Raw genomic sequence first — 24008 nt, forward strand, 5'->3', positions numbered from 1 at the left:
GAAATGATTCCACCTTTAATGTGACCTATAAACTGTACAACTCAGCTGAACAAAAAACTGAAATCTTTTAGGTGGATGGAAGTAAAAATAAATAACTAAAATAATATGGCTGCATAAGTGTGCACACCATTAAACTAATATTCCTGATATTTCTGCAGCTCCTTTAATGTTGCTGTAGGCCTCTTGGCAGCCTCCCTGACCAGTTTTCTTTTCGTCTTTTCATCAATTTTGGAGGGACGTCCAGTTCTTGTTGTTCTGTTGTGCCATATTTTCTCCACTTGATGATGACTGTCTTCACTGTGTTCCATGGTATATCTAATGCCTTGGAAATTCTTTTGTACCTTTCTCTTGACTGATACCTTTTGACAATGAGATCCCTCTGATGCTTTAGAAGCTCTCTGCGGACCATGGCTTTTGCTGTAGGATGTGACTAAGAAAATGTCATGAAAGACCTACTAGAACAGCTGAATTTTATTTGAGGTTATTCAGAGGCACTTTAAATGATGGCAGGTGTGTACTGACTCCTATTTAACATGAGTTTGAATGTGATTGCTTAATTCTGAACACAGCTACATCCCCAGTTAAAAGTTGTGCACACCTTATGCAACCACATTATTTAAGTTTTTTATTTTTACTTCCCCCCCTAAAAAAATTCAGTTTGTTTTTCAATTGAGTAGTACTGTATATAGGTCACATTAAGGCTGGGTTCACACTATAGAACGCAGCGACTCACAGCAGGAGTCCGATGCATCCCAATTCACCGTATCAGGTCCGATTTCAGGTCGAATCTTGGGTTGAATTTGGACCTGAAACAGGTCAAAAGACACGCAGGGCTCCTGTGCAATTTGCTCTCCATAGAGAGCCGGTCCCAATCTCCTGGAATGCGAATTGGATGCGGAAAGACCCACATCCAATTCGCAATAGTGTGAACCCAGCCTAAAGGTGGAAAAAGTTCTGAAATTATTTATCTTTGTCTCATTTTTTAAATCACAGAAACCTGACATTTTAACAGGGGTGTGTAGACTTTTTATATCCACTGTACTTCATATTTGTTTAGTAATGCCATTGAAAAAGCATAACCTATAAAATTATGAAAAATATTGCTGCTTACATTTTAGATGCTCTTCTGTATTTATGGGGGAGCTGAGTTTGCCATAATTACCCCTGTCTGTACTGTGCTGGCAGATCAACTTATCTCTTGTAAACTAGATATGTAGGCTGTCTGTCCTAGAAAGGGCAATGATTTAGAAGCTGGCCTCCTGCATTGAATGCCCTTTGGACAGAGTCACTCTGAAATTATTATTATTCAGAAATGCTCACAGCTCTAAAAGAGCCATTTTCAACCAGGGTTCCGTGCAACCCTATGGTTCTTCCAGAGGTTGCTAGGGGATCCTTCACCTGTGGTAGATTGTCCTCCCATCATGTCCTGCCTGTCTTTCTGCTCCGCGGCTCCTGTGTTCTTCCCTGGCTCCTCTCAGCGCTGCCGGGTTTCTCCTTTCCACCTCCTGCTGGCTTCTGCGGGGGATCTGTCAGGATCGAGAGTGGGGAAGGTGCCGGTAAATGTTTCATTTACTGGTCCCTTCCTTGTTTTAAAGAATTGAGTAAGTGATCTTTTTTTTTTTTTTTTAATTCATTCATAGCTAGGAAAATGCCTCAGTTATTAATGAACGGGAAGCTCTGTACAGAGCTATTCCTGTTCATTCATTCTGTGCAGCTGAGGCTGTAGAGAAAGGGACTGATCAATCTGTTCTCAGACTCAAAAGTGAAACATCAGGGGTCTGTTTAGACCCATGATATTTCACCAAAGTCCTAAAAAATATATAAAATAAAAAATACAATTGTAAAGCTTCCGGCACAAAGCTTTGACGTCCTGGCAAGGTATGCTGGACCTTCAGAGCGCATTCGCCAGTGATGTCACTGGCTGCATGCAGGGTGAATTTCTCCTAAATGGTACACATTTAGGAGATATTAATTTTACCTACAGGTAAGCCTTATTATAGGCTTACCTGTAGGTGAAAATGAACAAGCAGGCTTTACTACCGCTTTAAATTGTAAAAAATAATAAAATAATATAACAAAAATAAAAAACTACTGACACCAATGGCGAAACTACCAGGGCGCACTTGCGAATGGGCTCTGGTGTTCCGCAGCAGTGGGGAGACCCGAAATTATTCAGAAATTATTATTATTCAGAAATGCTTACAGCATTTCTGAAGAAACCTCTAAAAGAGCCATTTTCAACCAGGGTTCCGTGCAACCCTATGGTTCTTCCAGAGGTTGCTAGGGGTTCCTTCACCTGTGGTAGATTGTCCTCCCATCATGTCCTGCCTGTCTTTCTGCTCCGGGGCTCCTGTGTTCTTCCCTGGCCCCTCTCAGCGCTGCTGGGTTTCTCCTTTCCAACTCCCGTCGGCTTCTGCGGGGGATCTGTCAGGATCGAGAGTGGGGAAGGTGCCGGTAAATGTTTCATTTACTGGTCCCTTCCTTGTTTTAAAGAATTGAGTAAGTGATCTATTTTTTCTTAATTCATTCATAGCTGGGAAAATGCCTCAGTTTATTAATGAACGGGAAGCTCTGTACAGAGCTATTCCTGTTCATTCATTCTGTTCAGTTGACGCTGTAGCGAAAGGGACTGATCAATCTGTTCTCAGACTCAAAAGTGAAACATCAGGGGTCTGTTTAGACCCCTGATATTTCACCAAAGCCCCCTAAGGAGGGTCCTAAAAAATATATAATATAAAAAATAAAATTGTAAAGCTTCCGGCACAAAGCTTTGACGTCCTAGAAAGGTATGCTGGACCTTCAGAGCGCATTCGCCAGTGATATCACTGGCTACATGCAGAGTGAATTTCTCCTAAATGGTACACATTTAGGAGATATTAATTTTACCTACAGGTAAGCCTTATTATAGGCTTACCTGTAGGTGAAAATGAACAAGCGGGCTTTACTACCGCTTTAAATGGTAAAAAATTATAAAATAAAATAACGAAAATAAATAACTACTGACACCAATGGCGAAACTACCAGGGTGCACTTGCGAATGGGCTCTGGCGCTCCGCCACAGTGGGGAGACCCTAAGACGGCAGGAAAGTGGCCCGCTGCAAGACCGTAATAAAGGGTCCCATGATGGGAGTAAAGGGCCCCAGGATCAGTGGAAACGGGGGGCCCTCCATGATTTTTTGCACCAGGGCCCTGAAGGTTCTAGTTACGCCTCTGCTTTTAGTAAGGGTTCCTTAAGACCTGAAAATTATTTTAGGGTTCACCTGGAGTAAAAAGGTTGAGAAAGGCTGAAGGTAGGAGAAAGGTAAGAAATATGTTTTTTTTTTCCTTGTATGCTGTTTAAATGGGAATACATAACAATTATGTAGTGGGGTTTTCTCAAATTTGACTGCAAAAGTGGAAATACACTTTCTCTGTGGTCCCATTGGGGAGACTGCCTGTTATTTATGGTCTCAGAGATAATGTTTTTTCAGCACACAAAAAAAAAGGAAATCTCCAAGACTGACACCCCCAAAAAGCAAACAAAAAAAACACTTCTTACCATTAGAGTAGGGGAAGACTACAGCTTTGCTCTGTCTCTTTTGGAGATTTTTCCTTAACTCCTGTCCAGGTGACAACATTGTCCAGATGTGAGGAAAAATATCCCCAACCTGGCCTCAGAAAGCAATAAAAAGCTAACAGAGTTTCTATTCTATCCATGAGCCATCCAAAGTGTTTTAAAAAAAAATTGGGCTAAAATGCAGGAAGTAATCAAGAGCCTTGTTCCTAAAAGACTGATGTTCCTTTATCTAATTTGATTTGCACTTCAATGAGGGAAGTCAGAACATGCTGATCCTAGGCTATCACCTCAGGACATAATTTGGGGGAAAAAATCTCCCCAAACGCGTACTAGTCAGAAACAAAGTCCTGCCAAGGGACCCAAGCTTTTCGCATTTTATTCAAAGGTAGTCTGGAGTGGATTTCCGCTTTCAGTAAATGTTACTGAAAAACCTCTTAATATACGTGGTTGAAGTTTTAAATTTATTGCTCCAGTAAATGACACGGACTGGCGGTAGTTAACACGCAAATGTATTGTGCAACGGGTTCACAGTAGCTTGTAACTGCAGCAGTGTGTACATAGCGTCCTATGCAGTTTGTGCGTGTGCTGTCATTACATCACTGTTAAGTCAACACCCCCCCCTTCATCCCCGGTCCTCTTATAAAGTCCATGACTTGGAGAGGACTCCCAGAGGCAATATATTTTGAGCTGTAGGGGCTGGTGCCCTCCAGATGTAGTCATTCCACACAGCACAAGGTAGTAATTATTTGCAGGCCAAGGTGAGATTTACAGTTAGGAAAGCTGAGACAATGTTACATTTGGATTCTATTTTCATTCTCTGAACCATGAGTGATCAGTATTTATGGCTGATGTGCAATGCGTTATTATGTACGCAATGAGCTCTTAGCACAGTATGTGCTGTTGGGCATGCTACACATGTTATTTATTATATGTATATGTTCTGTGATCTCTACTTTTTATTTTCAACGCCTTATCTATATTATTTATAATACTGGCACTGAGAAAAACAAATTAATCATGTAAAAATTATTAAAAGTAAATTCAACATGTTTTCCAGAAAAAAAAATTATATTAAGGAAAGGACTGCCAAAAGACAACTAAACAGATGGTCCCTTTCATTTTCTATCCAACTCCAGACAAAGCCACGGGGCAGCCAAGGGTACTATTCCCAGCAAATACTGTCTGAGAAAGACTAGTCTCAGAGCTGGGCTCAGACTTCTCACAGCCCCAGAAGTTAACAAGCTGAAGGCACTAAATACGGTAACTTAAAGCGGTAGTAAACTGCATCTATTTTTTTTCTTTTAAACCCTGCAAGGTAGAGGCATAATTTGCTAGTACATACTAGCACATTATGAAACACTTACCTTAGAATAAAGCCTTCCAGCGCTGTCACCGATGACAAGAGCTTCTATCTTCACCAGTCTTCCTTCCAGGCCTGAATTGCCGTGCCACAATGTTGTCAATTCCGCCTCTGTGCGTGGGGTTCACGGACCGCGGCACAGAGCTCTGAAGGGACAGCACGGGTATACCGTCCCTTCAGAGCGCATGCGCCAGTGATGTCACTGGCTGCATGCAGTGTGAATATCTCCTAAGCTGTTCAGGTTTAGGAGATATTTACTGTACCTACAGGTAAGCCTTATTATAGGCTTGCCTGTAGGTACAAATAAAAAATAAATGCTTACTTCCACTTTAAAGCGGAACTTCACATAAAATTTGAAGTTCCGCTCATTTTACTTGTCCCCCTCTGTTGTGAATTAAAATAATTTCTTTTTTTCAAGGGAGGGTACCTAGTTTTGACTGGGTACCCACTTCCACTTCAGCCCACCACCTCCTGGGACATGTCACAGGTCCCAGGAGACTGTGAGACCATTGAGAAAGTGCAGCATGACTTATGCATGTGCAGTGGGGAGGCGGCTATAAGACGCAAAGTCTCAACCGGCTTCCTACGCTCAAGATGGAGGTGCCAGGGACCAGAAGACTGGCAAAGAACCGGCCCAGCTGATAATAGTGCTGGATCCTTAGGCTGGTGAGTACCTGATTAAAAAAAGTCAGCAGCTACAGTATTTGTAGCTGCTGACTTTAATTTTTTCTGCAAACAGCTGGTGTTCCTCTGTAACAACCTCATTGCATGAGTAAAGCTGGCCATACAGGGCAGGGATTTTGTCTGGTTCCTGCTGAACACATATTGTAAGGATTATAACTCACCCGCATACCTAAGGAAACAAGCTAAAGGGGCTCTTTCTAGGGCCAGATTTAGACCTTGGGAGGCCTGGGGCACTTCAGGTTCTGGGGATCGCTCGTACACAGATTTAGTTTATATTTTCAATGGCAGTCAAACATTTTCAAAATTCATGACAGAATGTCATTCTGAGGTCATGCGTACGTGCACACACGCACGCACACACACAGTCATGGTTCACGTGAGCTGCCAAAATTTTTTTTTTTTAAATATATACCAATATACCAGTCCAGAGTAAAAACGTTTACAGATGATGGCTGACAAAATATTACTTCCTAAAATAGATTTAATAGAAAATAGAAAGTAATGTTTTATTGTTATATATTTTTATATTATTTTATTATTATTTATTTTATTATTATTTTTTATATTGTTTTATATCTTTTTGTATAGAGGGGGGCCCTTCTGTCAGGGGGCCCAGGGCAATGGCCCTTTTTGCCCCCTTATAAATCCTGCACTAGCTCTTTCACGCGAGTGGTCTGGGAGGCAGTATAAACAGGCAGCTGAGGCGTAGTTTCACCACCCCTGGCCATACCCTCGAATCCAACCATAAAGCTGGACAGGGTGATATGCATGCCAAGACTGTGATGCTTTGCTATGTGGCTGTGACATTTTTAACTCAGGCTACAGAGTTTGACAGGCAGCACTGCCTGTCAAACCTGCCCATTGAGTTCAATGGGGCCGCTTTAAAATTATGAGTCAAAAGCTCAGCTTGTGGTTTTGACATGGTCTCTCAATGTAAAATTTTCGTTCGACATGAAGAGGAGCCAGCTACTTCTATACCTCCCCTCTGAAAGGCAAGGATTACTGCTAATGTGAAAAAAGCCTAAAGGACAACTGTTCAAAATGACTGGCATAAAACTGTAGTGTTTATCTAGGAATGCATATGGCAGTGTTTTTTTAAACTATGGGTAGCACCAAAATTTAAAGGGCCCAAAATACATCCCTGGGAATTACAGACCAGTTAGCCTAACATCAATAGTATGCAAGCTCTTGGAGGGGATAATAAGGGACTATATACAAGATTTTAGTAATGAAAATGGTATCATTAGCAGTAATCAGCATGGATTCATGAAGAATCATTCTTGCCAAACCAATCTATTAACCTTCTATGAGGAAGTGAGTTGCAAACTTCCTGAGTTTAAACTGCAGCAGGGCATCCACTCTGAGCAGGACCAGGAAACAAATGGAAATCACTGGAGTAGCGGTGTCTACTTCAGTGATTTCCAGCTTTTAGGGGCATTGGCCAGGTATGGTATAACCAAAGTTACATGGGTCCAAGCTGGACCAATGCAACTATGTATTAAATACCCATACATGGAATGCATCCTTAAATAACACATTAGGGACCATTCACACTATTAGGCAATAGCCCAATGCAGTCCCAGAGCATAGACAAGGCAATTTGCCCTAAGTCTTATGCCCTGTACACACGATCAGACATTGAACGGACATTCCGACAACAAAATCCATCGTTTTTTTCAGACGGATGTTGGCTCAAACTTGTCTTGCATACACACGGTCGCACAAAGTTGTCGGAAAATCCGATCGTAAAACACGTACGTCGGGACTATAAACGAGGTAATAGCCAATAGCGTTCGTCTCTTAATTTATTCTGAGCATGCGTGACACTTTGTCCGTCGGATTTATCTACACACGATCAGAATTTAAAGGATCGGATTTTGTTGTCGGAAAATTTTATAGCCTGCTCTCAAACTTTGTGTGTCGGAAATTCCGATGGAGCCCACACACGGTCGGAATTTCCGACAACAAGCTCCGATCGCACATATTCCGTCGGAAAGTCCGACCGTGTGTACAGGGCATTACTGTTTCAGTTCAATGCACTTCATTGGTGTATGTGGAAGAAAAGTAGGACAGGATGCATTTTCACACAGCGCAGTGCATTGCGATGCACTGCACCGCAGCACAGTGTGCTCTGATGCATAAAGTTAAATAAGATAGTGTGATATTTTAATAAAGTTAAAAGAATAAAGGTAAATCGTGCAATGTGTTGTACCATTTCACCGCCACTTCACAGAGCACACCAGCAGGCGAAAGTTACACAGAGCATACCATTTGCTTTCTGGTATTATTGGGCCCTGGATTTTCATGTCTATGGATTGCTACTTCATGAAGTAACTATGTAATTCCAACACAACAGTCCATACGAATAACAACAATCACTCTTCATTCATAGATTGGAAAGCTGAATGTTGCAGCACGCACTGCCAGAGCAATGGATGTTACTCCATTTCCACACACAAGCATTTTAGGTTCACTTATTTCTGCTGTCTCAGACAATCAAAATTCCATTTGTCTGGAACATTGAATCTAAGAAAGCAGGAAAATTAATCTTCAAACGTGAAGGTCTTGAAGGCATTGCCTCATTATTATACTTGGACCTTTTTCTGATTATTATGCAGATAAACCTCCAATGCAATAAAACTAAAACAACACACACTAAGTATGAAACATAACAGGATATTGCAGGGAGATTAGAGCTTCCTCTTACTACCGAATGTCTCAAGCAGGCCATAGAGCAGACCCCGGCTTATAGTAATTTTTAGGGGGAGATGAGAGGAGGGATCTGGATGCTATGGACCAGTAAGGGAATCCTTGTACAGACAGATGATGGGGAGGAGGGTCATAATTGCCAGCAGATGGAAGGATGTGCTGTAACCACCGGGCTTACCTTCGGATCACTTTGTAGGACTATCATAAAAGGATTATCTGGCATTTTATAAGACAGCTTCTTTACAATATAAATGTCTCATTTGTTTCCTGTTTTCAAGTTGCCCAAATTCCTCTGTCTATTAAAACACATAATATGTCTGTCATTTGGAAGGATATCTTCTGCCGTCAATTGTACTAAGGACTATTTACTGTCATAATTAAAATGCCCTACTGCTGCTATTAGACTGGGGGGTAATCTATCCTTGCCTTTTACCTTACACAGGGGTACCCCTCTCTCTCCAGCCCTATTTGCTATCGCCATGGAACCAGTGACCTATTTGCCTTTGCCATGGAACCAGTGGCTTAGGCCTATATATTAAAGGCCTATGGATTGCCTGGCTGGAGGAGAGGGTGGTCCTGTATGCAGGTGACCTTCTGCTGTTACATAGTTACATAGTAAGGTTGAATAAAGACACCAGTCCAACCTGAGTGAGTGTGGGTGCGTGTCTACAATTGTCCCTATTCCTGTACATTGTGTCTCATTAAGATGCTCACCTATTATATTATTATTTATTTAAGGTACCCATATAGCACTGTCAATTTACACAGCGCTCCACACACACATCACACACTCACATCGGTTCCTACCCTTAAGGAGCCCACAATCCAAGGTCCCCAACTCACGATCATATACTAAGGCATATTTTTCCGTTTTCGGATGAAAAACGGACATACATTCATCCCTATGGAGCGTCGGATGTCAGCGGTGACATGTCCGCTGACATCCGACCGCTCCGATCCGAAAAGTGTAACGGAGGAAAACCCTACTTTTCCATCCGTTTTCGGATCAGATCGGGTGACGACGGACTCTACGGTCCGTCATCATCCGATCCCCCATAGGGGAGAGCGGCGCTCTGACAGGTCCGTCGCTGCACAGTGTGCAGCGACGGACCTGTCATTTTCCTGCTCAGCTGAGCAAGCGGGTGTTCACGGGGCGGATCATCACTGATCCACCCCATGTGAAAGAGCCCTAAAAGTGATACTAAAGATTTGTTTTTGTTTTTTTTTAAATAACAAACACGTCATACTTATATCCACTGTGCAGCTCGTTTTGAACAGAGTGGCCCCGAACATCCTCTGCTGGGGTCCCTCGGCAGCTCTCGCGGCTCCTCCCCGCATTAGATAACCCCCTAGGAGAAGCACTCTCCCGAGGGGGTTACCTTGCAGGCGTGCTCCCGAGTCATTCATTCGGCGTCCATAGAAGCCGAATGTATGACTCGACCCCGCCCCCCCCGGGTCATTGGATTTGATTGACAGAAGCGGGAGCCAATGGCTGTGCTACTATCAATCTATCCAATTAAAGCCGGGACTCCGTGGAGAGAAGGACGGCGCGTCCCCGCGGAAGAAGGTGAAGGGCTCAGCTAAGTAATACGGGGGGGGGGGGGTGGGGGTGTGGGGTGGGGGGTGACTGCCAGGTGTTTTTTTACCTTAATGCATAGGATGCATTAAGGTGAAAAAACACAAACCTTTACAACCCCTTTAATCTTCTTCCGGTGTATCAAACTGCCAAGGCACAGCTGAAAGCATGGGAGAACTTTCCCCTGTCCCTACTAGGCCATATCAACCTGATAAAAATGAAAATTCTTCTGAAATTCAGTTACCTTTTTCAACACTCTCCACGGTGGTTACCAAAATCCTTTTTTTACACAACTTCACCAACTTTTTTTCTCCTTTTTGGGTGGCTCTTGTCCCCCCAGATACAAACTGACCCCGTTGATGCATCCGACTTCTAGAGAAGGATTGGCCCTTCCATAAATATTTCTTAGCTTCACAACTGATGAAGGCCCAGTGGTGGCTGTGCCCTGATATGTCCAATTCCTCTATGGTCCTGGAAGCGGCAGTAGTACATTCCCTGGAGGCCCTCCAGGATCTTGTATTCCAGTGAATCCTGCAGCCCCCTTTTTCTTGACGCCTTCCATGCCCACCGGTCTCAAAGCCTGGAAAGTGGGCTTAACCTGTAAACGCTTTCTGCGAACTGCTAGCTCCCCAAATACACCATTGTGGCTCAATCTGACCCTACCGCCCTTTTACATGTATCCTGACCCACAGGCCTGGGCTTAGTACAAAATAAAAGTGATCTTCCGCATTGCTCTCCAAAGTATTGCTGTTGTCACCATCATGAAGCCTACCCTAAGAAAAAACATGTAGCAGCTGGAGGAGTGTATGTAGACAAGAAGAGGTTGCAGAAGATCAGCAGTATTTTAGATGCAACAAAGTGTGAAAGGAGATGAAAACATTTCACTTTATGAAACAAAATGACAATTGTTTATGATACAGAATGCTTTAGCAAAAATTTTTTTATTCATTTAGGGTCTACATTTACTTTAAAGTATATTTGTTGGAAGATATGTGTACTCACCATGCACTTGTTTGGCTTCTCCCCAGAGTGAACTCTCATGTGAATGAGCAACTTGTAACGGGCATTGAAAGGCTTAAATCGTCTTACACAGCCAGCCCAGAAGCATGTGAAATCTTCTCCTGTACGCTGGTCAATATGTGTCTTTTCAATGTGTCTCACCAGTTCCTCCTGCTGCTCATACAAAGCACTACAGTCTATCCAACGACACAGTTGTATCCCTTCTACTCCAAGCTTGTCCTGTTCATTGATTAGTGCCTTTGGGGACATTGCTGAGGGAAGATGGAGGGGTGATAGAAGCCCCTGCTGATAGCTATCCTCTGGTTCTTGCTTTAGGAAGCTGAGCTTACTACAGTCATTTGGGGTGGTGTTGAGTTGGAGGTTGGCGGTGACCCCTGAGCAGGGTATGTGTACCTTTTCTGGGGGTTTTAATTCACCCTCATCGGAACTAGAAAGGATACCCAAAGCAGAAGATGGCGACCCACAAAGACCTTCTGGCAGTGACGCTTTCGGTGGGCTGCTGATAGGGACACTTCCAGAACTAAAGAGCACCCTTGTGGGTGATACACAAACCTTGTTCATATAGGAGGGCAGAGAGGTGTTTGAAGAATGAATAATTCCCACAATTTCAACGCTATCACGAGAGCATCCACTTCTCCCTGCAGATTGGAAGCGAGCAGATGGAGAATTGTTGCTGCCTGTCTCAGAGCTTGGAAAGGTACTGTGCACCGAGTCTAAAAAGTATGATGACAGACGGTTTTTAAGTCTATTTTGTGGAAGATTGTTGTCAGAAATAAGAGCCGCCCTTAGCTCTGAGATGCCAGACAAGCGAGAGGGCGAAGAGAGGTGTGAGAAGTCACAGAGACCCTCCTGCTTGATGCGGCTGGCAGAGTGCGTCCCATTCAAGCACACAGAGGTATGGAACCGTGCAGACCTGCAGGGAAAGAAGACAGAGAATAACCGTAAAAAAAAATGGTCACCAAAAGATTTGGCTACTATATAACATAGCCTTTCTCAACGTATTTACCCTAGACAAACCCTTAAAATGATTTTCAGCTCCTAGGGAACCCCTGCAAATAGTTATATCTACAGTTCACAATATATTAGAGTGATGAGTAAATTGTAGATACAGGAATAAACAGAATAATAAATAATGTGCTATAACAAATTAATTTAAAGTGTTATCTAAGCTCTAAGCCAAAAATATAATATATTGCAGATTACTAGTGCTTGGTGTGGTAGATGCAATTGTTTTATTTTTTTCAAACTTCTTTTGCTTTATTCTCATCTGCCAATTATGCAAAAAACAAACAAAAAAACACACACTTCCTGTCTCTGGGTGGCTATGTCACCCCTTCACTGTATCTATGGAGGGAGCCATGGCTGTTACACTAAGTTGCTCTCCTGATATATAATATAAATGTTAGCATTTCTCTTCATCTCCATTTCATAGGATGCGGGACAATTGGTAGTTTATGGAAGATAGCTATAATAGATAATAGGTATTTGCTGAAAATGTGTGGGTTTAGTTATCTTTTACACCCCTTGTTGTACATGAATAAATTTATTTTCATCAATAATCCTAAAAAGAAATGAATATTAAAGTGTTACTAAATCCACAACAATAAAATCAGTCTGTATATGCAGAATAGCATGCTTGGTATATTGTGGAACTTAGGGGGTTAATCCTCTGCATTGTGTAAAAAGGCTCTTTTGACACTATATAAACAGAGCCTTCCCTCCTGCACTGTCTATCTTGGCAAGGCCATATAATACAGAGAGGGTAGCCATCCTGCACATGCTCAGTTTAGTCTATGTTGCTGGAGAGAACATTTCCTGTTTCACAGTTGAACTGTTCAGGTCACATGATATTGACATCACACATGTGGGCGTGTATACAGGCTGTAGTGGAAATCTCCTCCTAGCTGAAAACTCAGCACTGGACAAACTGTGCAGTTTATCATGTGACCGTGGTATACGGATAAGCAAAAAAGGTATATAGTGGCATTATTTTAATGTAAAAAGAAGATTTATAAGCTGTGGGCACTGGGGGGGGGCTACAGAGGAACTATTTACATACTACTGGGTTTAGCAACACTTTAATAATCGTCAGATATTGTAGTGTCCTCTTACACTAGAGGCCAGGGGAGAAGTGCCCTCTTATCTTAGGCTGGGTTCACACTATATCCAATTCACAATAGCAGGAGAATGTGACTGGCTCTCTATGGAGCCGGTTCACATATCTCCGCTGCAGGGCTGATACGAATTTGCACAGGAGCCCTGTGCGTCTTTTGGTCCGTTTCAGGTCCGAATTCAGACCAAAATTTGGGCTGAAATCGGACCTGAAATGGTGAACCAGGATGCACCGGACCCCTGCTGGGAGCCGCATCAACATCCAGTGTGAACCGAGCCTTAATGGTATATTGCTGATTAGTGTAGTAATCCTTTACATCTGATGCCAGTGGACAATTTCACTCTAACATTGATGGTCAGTGTAGGTGGAACGTCAAGAGCCATCACTGCTCACAGTTCAAAGAACTCCAAGGAACCACTGAAAGAACACTAGGGAGAAAAGCTGATATAACTTAATCATGCTGTTCCTGTTATTACATACACTATATTGTCAAAAGTATTGGGACACCTGCCTTTACACACACATAAACTTTAATGGCAACCCAGTCTTAGTCCGTAGGGTTCAGTACGGACTACCCCCCCCTGCAGCTATAGCAGCTTCAACTCTTCTGGGAAGGCTGTCCACAAGGTTTAGGAGTGTGTCTTTGGGAAAGTTTGACCATTCTTCCAGAAGTGCATTTGTGAGGTCAGTCACTGATGATGGACGAGAAGACCTGACTCGCAGTCCCTGCTCTAATTAATCCCAAAGGTGTTCTATCGGGTTGAGGTCAGGACTCTGTGCAGGCCAGTCAAGTTCCTCCACCCCAAACTCGCTCATGCATGTCCTTATGGACCTTGCTTTGTGCACTGGTTCAAATCATTTGGTGGATGGGGATTATGATGTGGGGTTGTCTTACAGGGGTTGAGCTGGGTCCCTTAGTTCCAGTGAAGGGAACTCTTAAGGCATCAGCATACAAAGACATTTTGGACAATTTCCTGCTCCCAACTTTGTGGGAACCATTTGGGGTTGGCCTCTTCCTGTTCCAACATGACTGCACACCAGTGCACAAACAAGGTCAATAAAGACATGGATGAGCGAGTTTGGGTGGAGGAACTTGACTGGCCTGCGCAGAGTCCTGACCTCAACCCAATAGAACACCTTTGGGATGAATTAGAGCGGAGACTGCGAGCCAGCCCTTCTCATCCAACATCATTACCTGACCTCACAAATGCTCTTCTGGAAGAATGGTCAAATATTCCCATAGCCACACTCCTAAACCTTGTTTACAGCCTTCCCAGAAGAGTTGAAGCTGTTATAGCTGCAAAGGGTGGACCAACTCAATATTGAACCCTACGGATTAAGACTAGGATGCCATTAAAGTTGATGTGCATGTAAAGGCATGTGTCCCAATACTTTTGACAATATAGTGTATCTTAGTATCTCATATATTCTTCACAAATCATGTGACCAGATCATGTGACCAGGTAGGTTTAGCCCTAATTAGAATTTGACTGGAATCACACTTTGATGTGTTAATGTAATTTCAGAAGTAATTTTCAATATTTGTAAATCTGCAGCTTGGAAGCTTCCTGATTGGCTAAACTCTCCTAAATTCTCCTAAACTCATTTAGCACTATGATTGGCTAAACCGCGTTGAGGTTTTACTGTGTCACCGCCATACACTTCCACCCAAACACATACCTGGGAATCGAGCTGAACGCTGAGAGCGGTGTTATCCTTTGAGTGGACCCATTTTCCGATTAACATAATCACCTGCTACACACGCCGGGTGCCAGGACGATAGGCACCCTAAAATGTGAGTGGAATTTTAATATTGTTTTAAGAAATAAATCTTTTAAAACAGCATTGCGCAAACAGGATTTCTTTCTATCATTTCCATGTATTTTTCTACATGAGACGTCAGCCAACCGACTTCCACAGGGGTATCCCCACACGCTTGAAAGACCACCCTAGAGATAGGTGGTCAACTCCAGGGGTGAGGGCACATCCACGTGGGGCATCCACTCTGAGCACATTTGAACACAGATTCATTATTGAGCACAAGCACTTTATATCACCACTATTTGGGGCTGTTTAAGATATATATGTGTGCACACCTATTTGCCAACACTAAGCGCAGCAGACTGTTTATTTATTCTTATTGCCTATAGCAATTTATTTACCGCAGCTGGTGTACTGTTGTGCAATTTACTTGATTACTTTGGTTATTTTATATTTCCAGTGGCTCTTAGGTTTACTATTATTTGTTACAGGAGTTTTGTGTTTTGCCTGTAGAAGCAGCTCAATGTTATTCTATGTGTCCATGCACATTAGGACGATTTCAGTCACATTTTGAGCTCAACGTTTAGAGCAGTGGTTCTCAAACTGGGGGTCGGGACTCCCTCGGGGGTCGAATGACGATTTGCCAGGGGTCACCGAATCTTGGGCTGTTCCTGAAGCCCATGCTGCTCTCCCAGCCTTTTTGCGGCTGCACAACAGGGCTGTCCCTGGATACCGGGGGCCGCCCAGCTGGGCTGTTCCTTGAGCCCATGGCCACCCATTCAGCCTCTTCGCAGCCGCCCATTCAGTTCACAGCATGGCTGGGGGGCAGAGACTAGAGGTCAGCTGGCTGGTGAGGAATGTGAAGTGGGAGGGGCTGGAGGAGACCCTATCTCCTGATTTCGGCATAGGTGTCACTGCTACGAGACACCACAAAGTCGGAGACACAGACAATCCAGAGAGACAGTGAGTAACACTACCTGTGAACTATAGTTGCCATTAAAAGTCCCCACTACAGTTCTCAGATCAGCAGATGACCTTGATCAAGAGCACCTAAGTTGGCTCATCAGAACTCCCCTCAGCATTGCCACTGATCCCACCCCCCACCAGCACTGCCACTCATCCCATTCTCCCCACCCTCCCACCAAGGAGTAAGAGAAGGAATAAAAATAGATAATACATGGAAGGGAGAGGAAAAGAGGGGGAGGAACAAAGAAAAAGGGAGAGGGAGAATAAGAGAGAGAACAAGAAAGACGGCTAGAGAGATGAATGGGGAAAAAAACAAGAAATTAGCATTGAGAGAGAAAAAAAGGGAAAGAAAGGAGAACAAAGAGAGTGGTACATCCTAAAATGTACCATAAGGGGTTTTAATACTGTACGAGTGGAAGGGACTCGGGGAGCGCTAAATGTCCGTGGGTTAGGGGCACAAATTGTCTTGCCTTGGGTGCTGACAACCAATGCTACAAAAATAATTTTACTATTAGGGGTCCCCACAACTTGGGAAATTTTATTAAGGGGTAACGACACTAGAAAGGTTGAGAACCAATGGTTTAGAGGCAGGAAAAAAAAAACCCCTCTGGTTTACGTTTTTGATTGGAGCTTTCTGGCAGAAAAAAACGCGAAACTCTCCTAAACTCATCTAAACTATGAACAAAAACGCTTTATATTAGCGTTTTTCTGCCAAAGAAACTGTTTTTTTTTTTTTTAAGCCCAGTGTGCATGTATCCCATAATGAGTAAATGCTCATATTGTAGCTATTATTATTATTACATTCTTAGAATTTTCCTTGTCGGTATTATTCTCAATGTATTATAATTATTATTACCTCCCTGGAATGGCTACTTAACAATTTTGTATCTATTATTATTACATCCCTGGTTATCTTTACTTATCGACACATTTTCATAGCTTCTGCTGTAATTACTATTTGTTGCATCTATCATGATTCTAATACCAACATCTTATTTTAGCGATACCTCTTTACTGTGTCTGCTGAAATTGCCCCAAATATCACTTTGCTTAATATTACCAACTCAAACTCACTCCTTCGCAATTATACACCTTTTCTATTACTTTATTGTTTACTATTATATTATCTCTAATACGGATTTCCAATAAAATGTGTGTAATGGAAATAAATGCAGCTGAGATCAAAAAGCTCCACTTGCATGGTCAGACTACAAAAAAGTCACAACCATCTCAAAGATGTAAATCATTAAAATAAATAAAAATCAACAAAGCCCTTTTCAAATCTAGACACAGAGCATCACCTAAAAATAAAGTTTACAATTTTACAACTACGCGGCACACAATGCAATATTCATATTACATTCCTCCTGAATAAATCCCAATGTCGCTCTTACTAACACACTTACTGTTGCTTCCATCTACATCACACCATCCAGTACAGGTAGATCTATACAGTATTATCTTGTCTTTGATGTGGAACCTGACTGCTGAGACTAAGACGAGGCCATGAGAACAGGACAATGAACTTGCTCCTGTTCAATGTGTCTCTTCGTCCTGGGAAAAGCATGAGGGATGAGATGGAGAAAGAGGTCGAATTTCTGATGTACGAGCATCTCTCATCCCCTCATTATGGGAAGCACAATATGGTAACGAGTATCCGTGCTGACCTATAACCTATGCTTTATACTCAGCCTCCTAATTACTTTTGTTTTATAATTGCCCTCACTGACAGAAGATAAGGCTCTGTAATTACACTCATTTTTTGGTACTGAGATATTAACTGGACAATCCCATAACCCCAACTACACACCAACTGGCACCAATCCTCAATGATGCTAACTCATCAGCTACTCTGTCCTTATCACACAACCATTGAGTGTGAACCTGCAAAAAGTCCCGGCACTGTGGCCTTGTCTACCAGTTGTATTTGCAAGAATGTCTACACTATGTCTACACTGCACAAGTCAGAGCACCTCTTCAAACTAACAATAAAGTATATCTGAAGCCAAAACTTTTTTTGCTGATTTTACAGTGCCTTGAAAAAGTATTCACACCCCTTGAAATTTTTTTCCATTTTGTCATGTTACAACCAAAAAGTAAATGTATTTCATTGGGATTTTATGTGATAGACCAACACAAAGTAGCACATAATTGTGAAGTGAAAGGAAAATGATAAATGGTTTTCAATTTTTTTTACAAATGAATATGAGAAAAGTGTGGCATGCATTTGTATTCTGCCCCCCTGAGTCAATACTTTGTGGGGATGTCTCTACCATGTTTGCACATCTAGAGAGAGACATTTTTGCCCATTCTTCTTTGCAAAATAGCTCAAGCTCTGTCAGATTGGATGAAGAGTGTCTGTGAACAGCAATTTTCAAGTATTGCCGCAGATTCTCAATTGGATTTATGTCTTGACATTGACTTTGTGTTGGTCTATCAAATAAAATCTCAATAAAATACATTTACATTTTTGGGTGTAACATGACAAAATGTGGAAAATTTCAAGGGGTATGAATACTTTTTCAAGGCATTGTAGCTTCATGACTGACATTCGTGAAGATCTCAGTGCAGATCAAGGTAGGCAAAAGTAAAAAGAACCGTCACAAACTCTGGAAATTCAAAACATATCACGAAAAGGTGCGTAAGCAGAAGTCGCCGTAAGATCTTACACCCAGAGATATAGGTAGCTGAAGTTATTTATTTGTCCTTTAAAAATGTTGACATAACTCATCTTATGTCTTTCTAGTGGTCATTCAGAATGCCCATGCAAACTGAAATAGTCATCAGGAGGAGGAAATTGATGAAGCCAAGCTTGACTTTTACAGCAAAAGTTAAGATCTGCATACCACTTTACCTGTATATCTAGACCTACTGATGCTTAGGGATCTATGTATAAAAAATTTGCCACAGAGATGTCTTTAACATTCACACAGGTGCCCCAAATGATCAATATATTGTTTGTAATATGATTATCTTCTATGATTGTCAGTTGTCAGTTCTATCAAGTGGCCATAAAGTGGTATCTTCCTGAAATACACCATTAAAAATCGACATTATACCCACTAGATAGGGATGATGAACATAGGAAATAGTCATAACTTAAACAGCCAAACAAAAAGTACCCTCTACATGGAACTTTTTAGGGCATCAATCACTTCAATGGTGTATATAAAAAATATATATTTTACTGAAAAAGGTTAAAAATATGTTCAATAACAAAATACAATATAAGAAGAGATGCAATTAACATAACAGATAACTATTAGATCAATAAACACATTTGGTTTGATGAAGACAATATTAACCCAATGCGTTTTTGGGTTAATTTGGATTAATTTTCTTTTCTTCTTTAGGGGCAATTAAATGTCAAAAGATAGTTATCCGGTAAGGTGAGAGAAATTCCATATGAAACATAGCGGAGATCTGGCTGTAGTTCCTTGGGAAGTCACAACCGACTTCCGTATTCAAGATGGTGCCATCGGGGGCCAGCAGCAAGAAGAACCAGTTGCAGGAAGACAGCGCTGAACTCCAGGCATTGGTAAGTACCCGATTTTTAAAAGTCAGCAGCTACAGTATTTGATCTTCTGTACAACCACTGTCCCCATACATGGATCGAAATTTGTCTGGTCCCTGCTGAACAAGCCAAATTTAAATCCATGTATGGCCAGCATCCACACTGCATTTTTTTTTTATTCATAGACCCCTTTGTATTTTCTACACATACTGTATGTTCAGCCTGAATTGTCCATGTTTGTGTTCACAAGTTTATATATGTATGCATATTCTATAATGAATTAATTGTAGCACATGTTGGAGAGCAATCCTAATCAGAATGTATATATATTACCTGTTGTCAACATACTCCGTACTGGCAGCACCCTCATAGCTGCTCATATGGTCACCAAAAGTTGCAGAATTCCCAACCTGGCATAAAAAGCTCTCTCTGCCCTCCAGGATCTCGCTGGTCATTCCTTCAATTCCCATCATGCTTTTCTTCAAATTATACTGTGCAAATCCTCCATTCACTGAAAGAGAGACAAATTCTATAATCTTTACATCTTTACATTTAGTATCAGTTGTCTTATTTAATAGAAGAAGCAGTTATCTTTTTTGATTTGTTCATGATAGATCTAATTCAGTAATTAAAACTGAATTCCAGATATCCAGATATCGATACTTTTGCATAGTTACATTGGTACAGCTTGTACCCATTTAAAGTGATCGTAAACGATCACCTTGTAAAACAATCCATTCAGTTTAACCACTTCCTTACTGGGCAGTGGGCACTTAAACCCCCTTCCTGCCCAGGCCAATTTTCAGCTTTCAGCGCTGTCCCACTTTGAATGACAATTGCGCGGTCATGCTACACTGTACCCATATGACATTTTTAACATTTTTTTCACACAAATAGATCTCTCTTTTAGTGGTATTTAATCACTACTGGGGGGTTTATTTTTTGCCAAACAAACAAAAAAAGACCAAAAATTTTGAAAAAAAAACAAAACATTTTTCATAGTTTGTTAGAAAATTTTGCAAACAGGTAATTTTTCTTCTTCATTAATGTGCACTGATGAGGCTGCACTGATGGGCCCTAATAGGCTGCACTGATGGGCACTGATAAGGCGGCACTGGTGGGCACTGATGAGGCTGCACTGATAGGTGGCACTGATGGGCACTAATAGGTGGCACTGATAGGCGGCACTGAAAAGCACTTAAAGGTGGCACTGATAGGTGGTACTGATAGGCACTATTAGGTGACACTGATAGGCAGCACTGATAGGTGGCACTGATGATGAGGCACTGATGTGCACTGATTGGCAGCACTGATAGGTGGCACTGGTGGTCATTGATAGTTGGCAATGGTGGGCACTGCTTAGCAGTGCTGATATGCACTGGTAGGTGGCACTGGTGGGCAGCTCTGGTGGGCACTGCTTAGCAGCAGTGGGTCTGGAGTGTGCGGGCTCTGTTTACATCACGTGATCAGCTATCATTGGCTTACAGCTGATCACGTGTTAAAGAGCTGGGATCGGCCCCTTACTCCGATCTGTGATCAGCCGAGTCTCATTGACTCGCTGATCACAGAGCAAGACGCGCGTGCCACACAGGGGCCGTGCAGGCAGCTCATGCATTGGAGGATGTACACGGATGCGCTCCCGGCGATTTAGGCCCGGGCTGTGGCCGTCTTTCGGCTATAGGTTTAAATTGAAATGAAAGGCATTTGTGCTCACATATAAAAAAAAATTATAAATACCCGTTTTTTCCTTTTTTTATAAGTGATCACATTCCCTCTGTTCTCAGCTACATAAGGGCTGGTTCACACCACAAAAAAGTCTGGTGCATTTTGATGTGTTTTTGATGCCTTCCAGTGCATTTTGGTATGTTTTTGATGCATTTTACTGCACTCCAGTAAAGTCCAGTGCAGGAAAAATGCAGCATGTTCTACTTTTTAGTTCTGGAACTGGAAAGCCCTGGAACTGACTGCACTGGTGTGAACTATGCCACTGGAAACTATATAACCTACTTTCCATGCGTTTTTGATGCAGAAAAAAAAGGTCTGGACTGCATGTGGTGTGAACTGGCCCTAAGAGCTGGGGGAGGAGAAGCAACCGAACAATTATCTTCCCAGTAAAAGGCTGTCGGGGTGGGGTGTGTCAGGACAAGTCTGATCAATGGAGGAGAGTTTCCAGCATAGCTAGATGGTGTGCTCTCATGTTCAGTGTGGTCAGTTTTTAATAGAAAAGCAGAGGGACTGGCAGGAACACCAGGGATTTCACACACAAGAAAACAATACAAAGAGAACAGGATACTTTTTCTGATTGGATGAAGTAGAGATCCTGACATTATCATCTCTCCACCTTGTCCAATCATGCTTTTTAACACATGCTATTAACATGGATTTCGATGCCTTTTCATTGATTTTAAGGTGTAAATCCAACCTTAGTGGTCAATAGGACAAAAACTTTTATTATAAAGAAAGGAAGAGATATGAAAAACTTTCCTGGAATTATTGGGGTTCATTTTTAAATAAAGACATGATATTAGAAAATGTAATAGCTCTTGTCATGTAAAACTGGCCATAGATGGATAAAAATGAGAAGGAAAATTCCTACGAAAATTCTCTGGACATTCTCAGAACATTCAAATGTCGTACCAAAAATTTTGTTTGCTTTTAACATTTGGCTTTGGAATGAATGGACTTTACCGTAATAAAAAAAACACATACAGTTCGAAATTTGTTCATTTGAAAAAATTTTTCCATCATGTTCCTTTGAATTGGTCAAAAACACAGATTTGACCCCACTAATGGGGTCTCCCTCCTCCCCGTTTTATCAAACTTCACTTGTCAAATCTTACACACTTGTATATATTTTTGTTTTGTTCTGTTCTACGGATATTATTTGTATCTTGTCATTGTATTTCAGATAATATCCAGTTTGTTCCTCCTGAAGAAGTCTCCTTTCCCAGTTGACATCATCAACTGTGACATCATCCCACACGAGCAGGCTGGTGCTCACCGCCGCCGTGTTTGTTTCATGCTGATCTAAAGCTGCCTATTTGTAAGTGTATACTGGATTTTTTAAAATAAATGTTTTAAACGTATTACACTACGAGGCTCTCCTATTCTCCTCAAAATTTTTGGGAGCACTGCTACCGGATACTAAGCATTGGTAACTTTGGAGTCACCATCACCCCTTCCCATGAATCATGTGATCTCTATTAGCTGAGATCCACGGTTTCTGGTAAGAGGCGAGTATGTATGGTGAAGGGAATATTTGCACATCGTTTTTTGTTTGGATCACATCTGACGGATTAACCCCTTTTTTATTGATCACATTACCCATTTGGGTTTGGATTTTGTCAACTCTTTGATGTAGAGTTTGTGTTTTTTTTGTGGACTCATGTATGGCCACTTTTCTTCTATTTATTTAATATTTTTCTTCACAGGTGTTTATGCTTGAAACTTTTACATTCATATGTTGTTTTTGATATTATTTGCAACATTTTTGTGTGGTTCAGACACTATTTTCATTCATGATTTTCACCATTTGTTTGGTATTAGATTAGCGCACCTATCTTTTTTATATTATTTTATTCTATGTGCATTGTGTCCGAGGTACCGCGATAGTCTATTTCTTCCTATTCTCTTGGAGACTGTTAGGGGAACTGTCTCCTTTCAAACTTCGCATTCTTTATCTGGTTGATGGTACCCCCATTTGGTATTTGAGTGTAACCCTGTTAGAGGCTTGTCCTTGATATCTGACCCCACTAATGATTGGAAAAACCAACTTTCTTAGAACCTTCTTTTCCTAAGAATTTTCCTTTGAAGTTCTACCCATTTATGGACAGCCTAATATCACTATTGGTTTACAGAACCAACCCAGGAAATAGGTGATGGGGTCACCTGGACATGTCCAATGTCTTTATTATCCCTCCAAATGTCTTTTTATCTGACATAGAAGAAAAAAAATGTGCGAACATCGACTCCTTGGGGCGTTTTTCTGCAGTTGTGGTTTTGATTAGAAAGCAGATCTGTAAATATATTGCGTATGTCAGAGCTCAGAACACGTCCTTATGACAAATGATCTGTTTCCTGAGGCTTACAGTTTTGCTTTCTTCAAAAGAAATGATTAAAATAATGGCTGCCTCCCACTCACCAAGTCATTTTCACGTTTTATAAATACCCCAATCCTTTCATGACTGCATATCTAAACATGCCTTATAGGCAGAAATCTGTTTGGTTGCATGATAACACCCCACACTGAATGACTGGCCTGACATTCATGGTTGTGTTTAATCTTGCAGTTATCAAATGCATATGAGAAAGCAATCTAAAAGCAGTAGCAGTGATAATATTTTTCTATTGCATTCCTTTGTTTTTGGGTCACTACAAGGGTCAGTTCATCATAACAGGGTAACCACTGCTGACATATTCAGTGTGAAATGCTCCAGGTTGAGACAGATTCCCTTAAAATTTAAAGCAGAGCTCCTGCTTGCATTTTTTAAATACCGTTTTCTGGATACTCAAACATAGAAAACCCTAGCTCTTATGCAATACTCACCTTGCCTTCAGTGCCATATCCCCCATCCAGTGCTGCCAGTCCTCTTCATTCAACCTACTTCCAGTGAGTCCAGGTTGTCATAGACACACCCCCCTGGGAGTGGGCTGGGCTCACAGGAAAATGATGCACCATTCAGGATTGCACACCGCTGGAGAAGAGGAAATAGAACCCCATGAATTAAGTGACTGGCCAGAAAACAACTG

The 24008-nt window shown here is 41.7% G+C and overlaps 1 protein-coding gene across 1 annotated transcript in view; it reads right to left on the bottom strand.

The window, feature by feature from the left end:
* GLIS1 (GLIS family zinc finger 1) overlaps nt 1–24008 on the bottom strand; it is a 196047-nt gene that overhangs the window by 60109 nt on the left and 111930 nt on the right. The window contains exons 2-3 of the mRNA XM_073593523.1: nt 19593–19770; nt 10888–11818 (exon numbers count right to left, since the gene is read on the bottom strand). Of these exons, the coding sequence (XP_073449624.1) occupies nt 10888–11818; nt 19593–19770 (1109 nt within the window). The remainder of the gene's footprint in view (nt 1–10887; nt 11819–19592; nt 19771–24008) is intronic.

This window comes from Aquarana catesbeiana, linkage group LG07, assembly GCF_042186555.1.
Source record: "Aquarana catesbeiana isolate 2022-GZ linkage group LG07, ASM4218655v1, whole genome shotgun sequence".
NCBI lineage: Eukaryota > Metazoa > Chordata > Amphibia > Anura > Ranidae > Aquarana > Aquarana catesbeiana.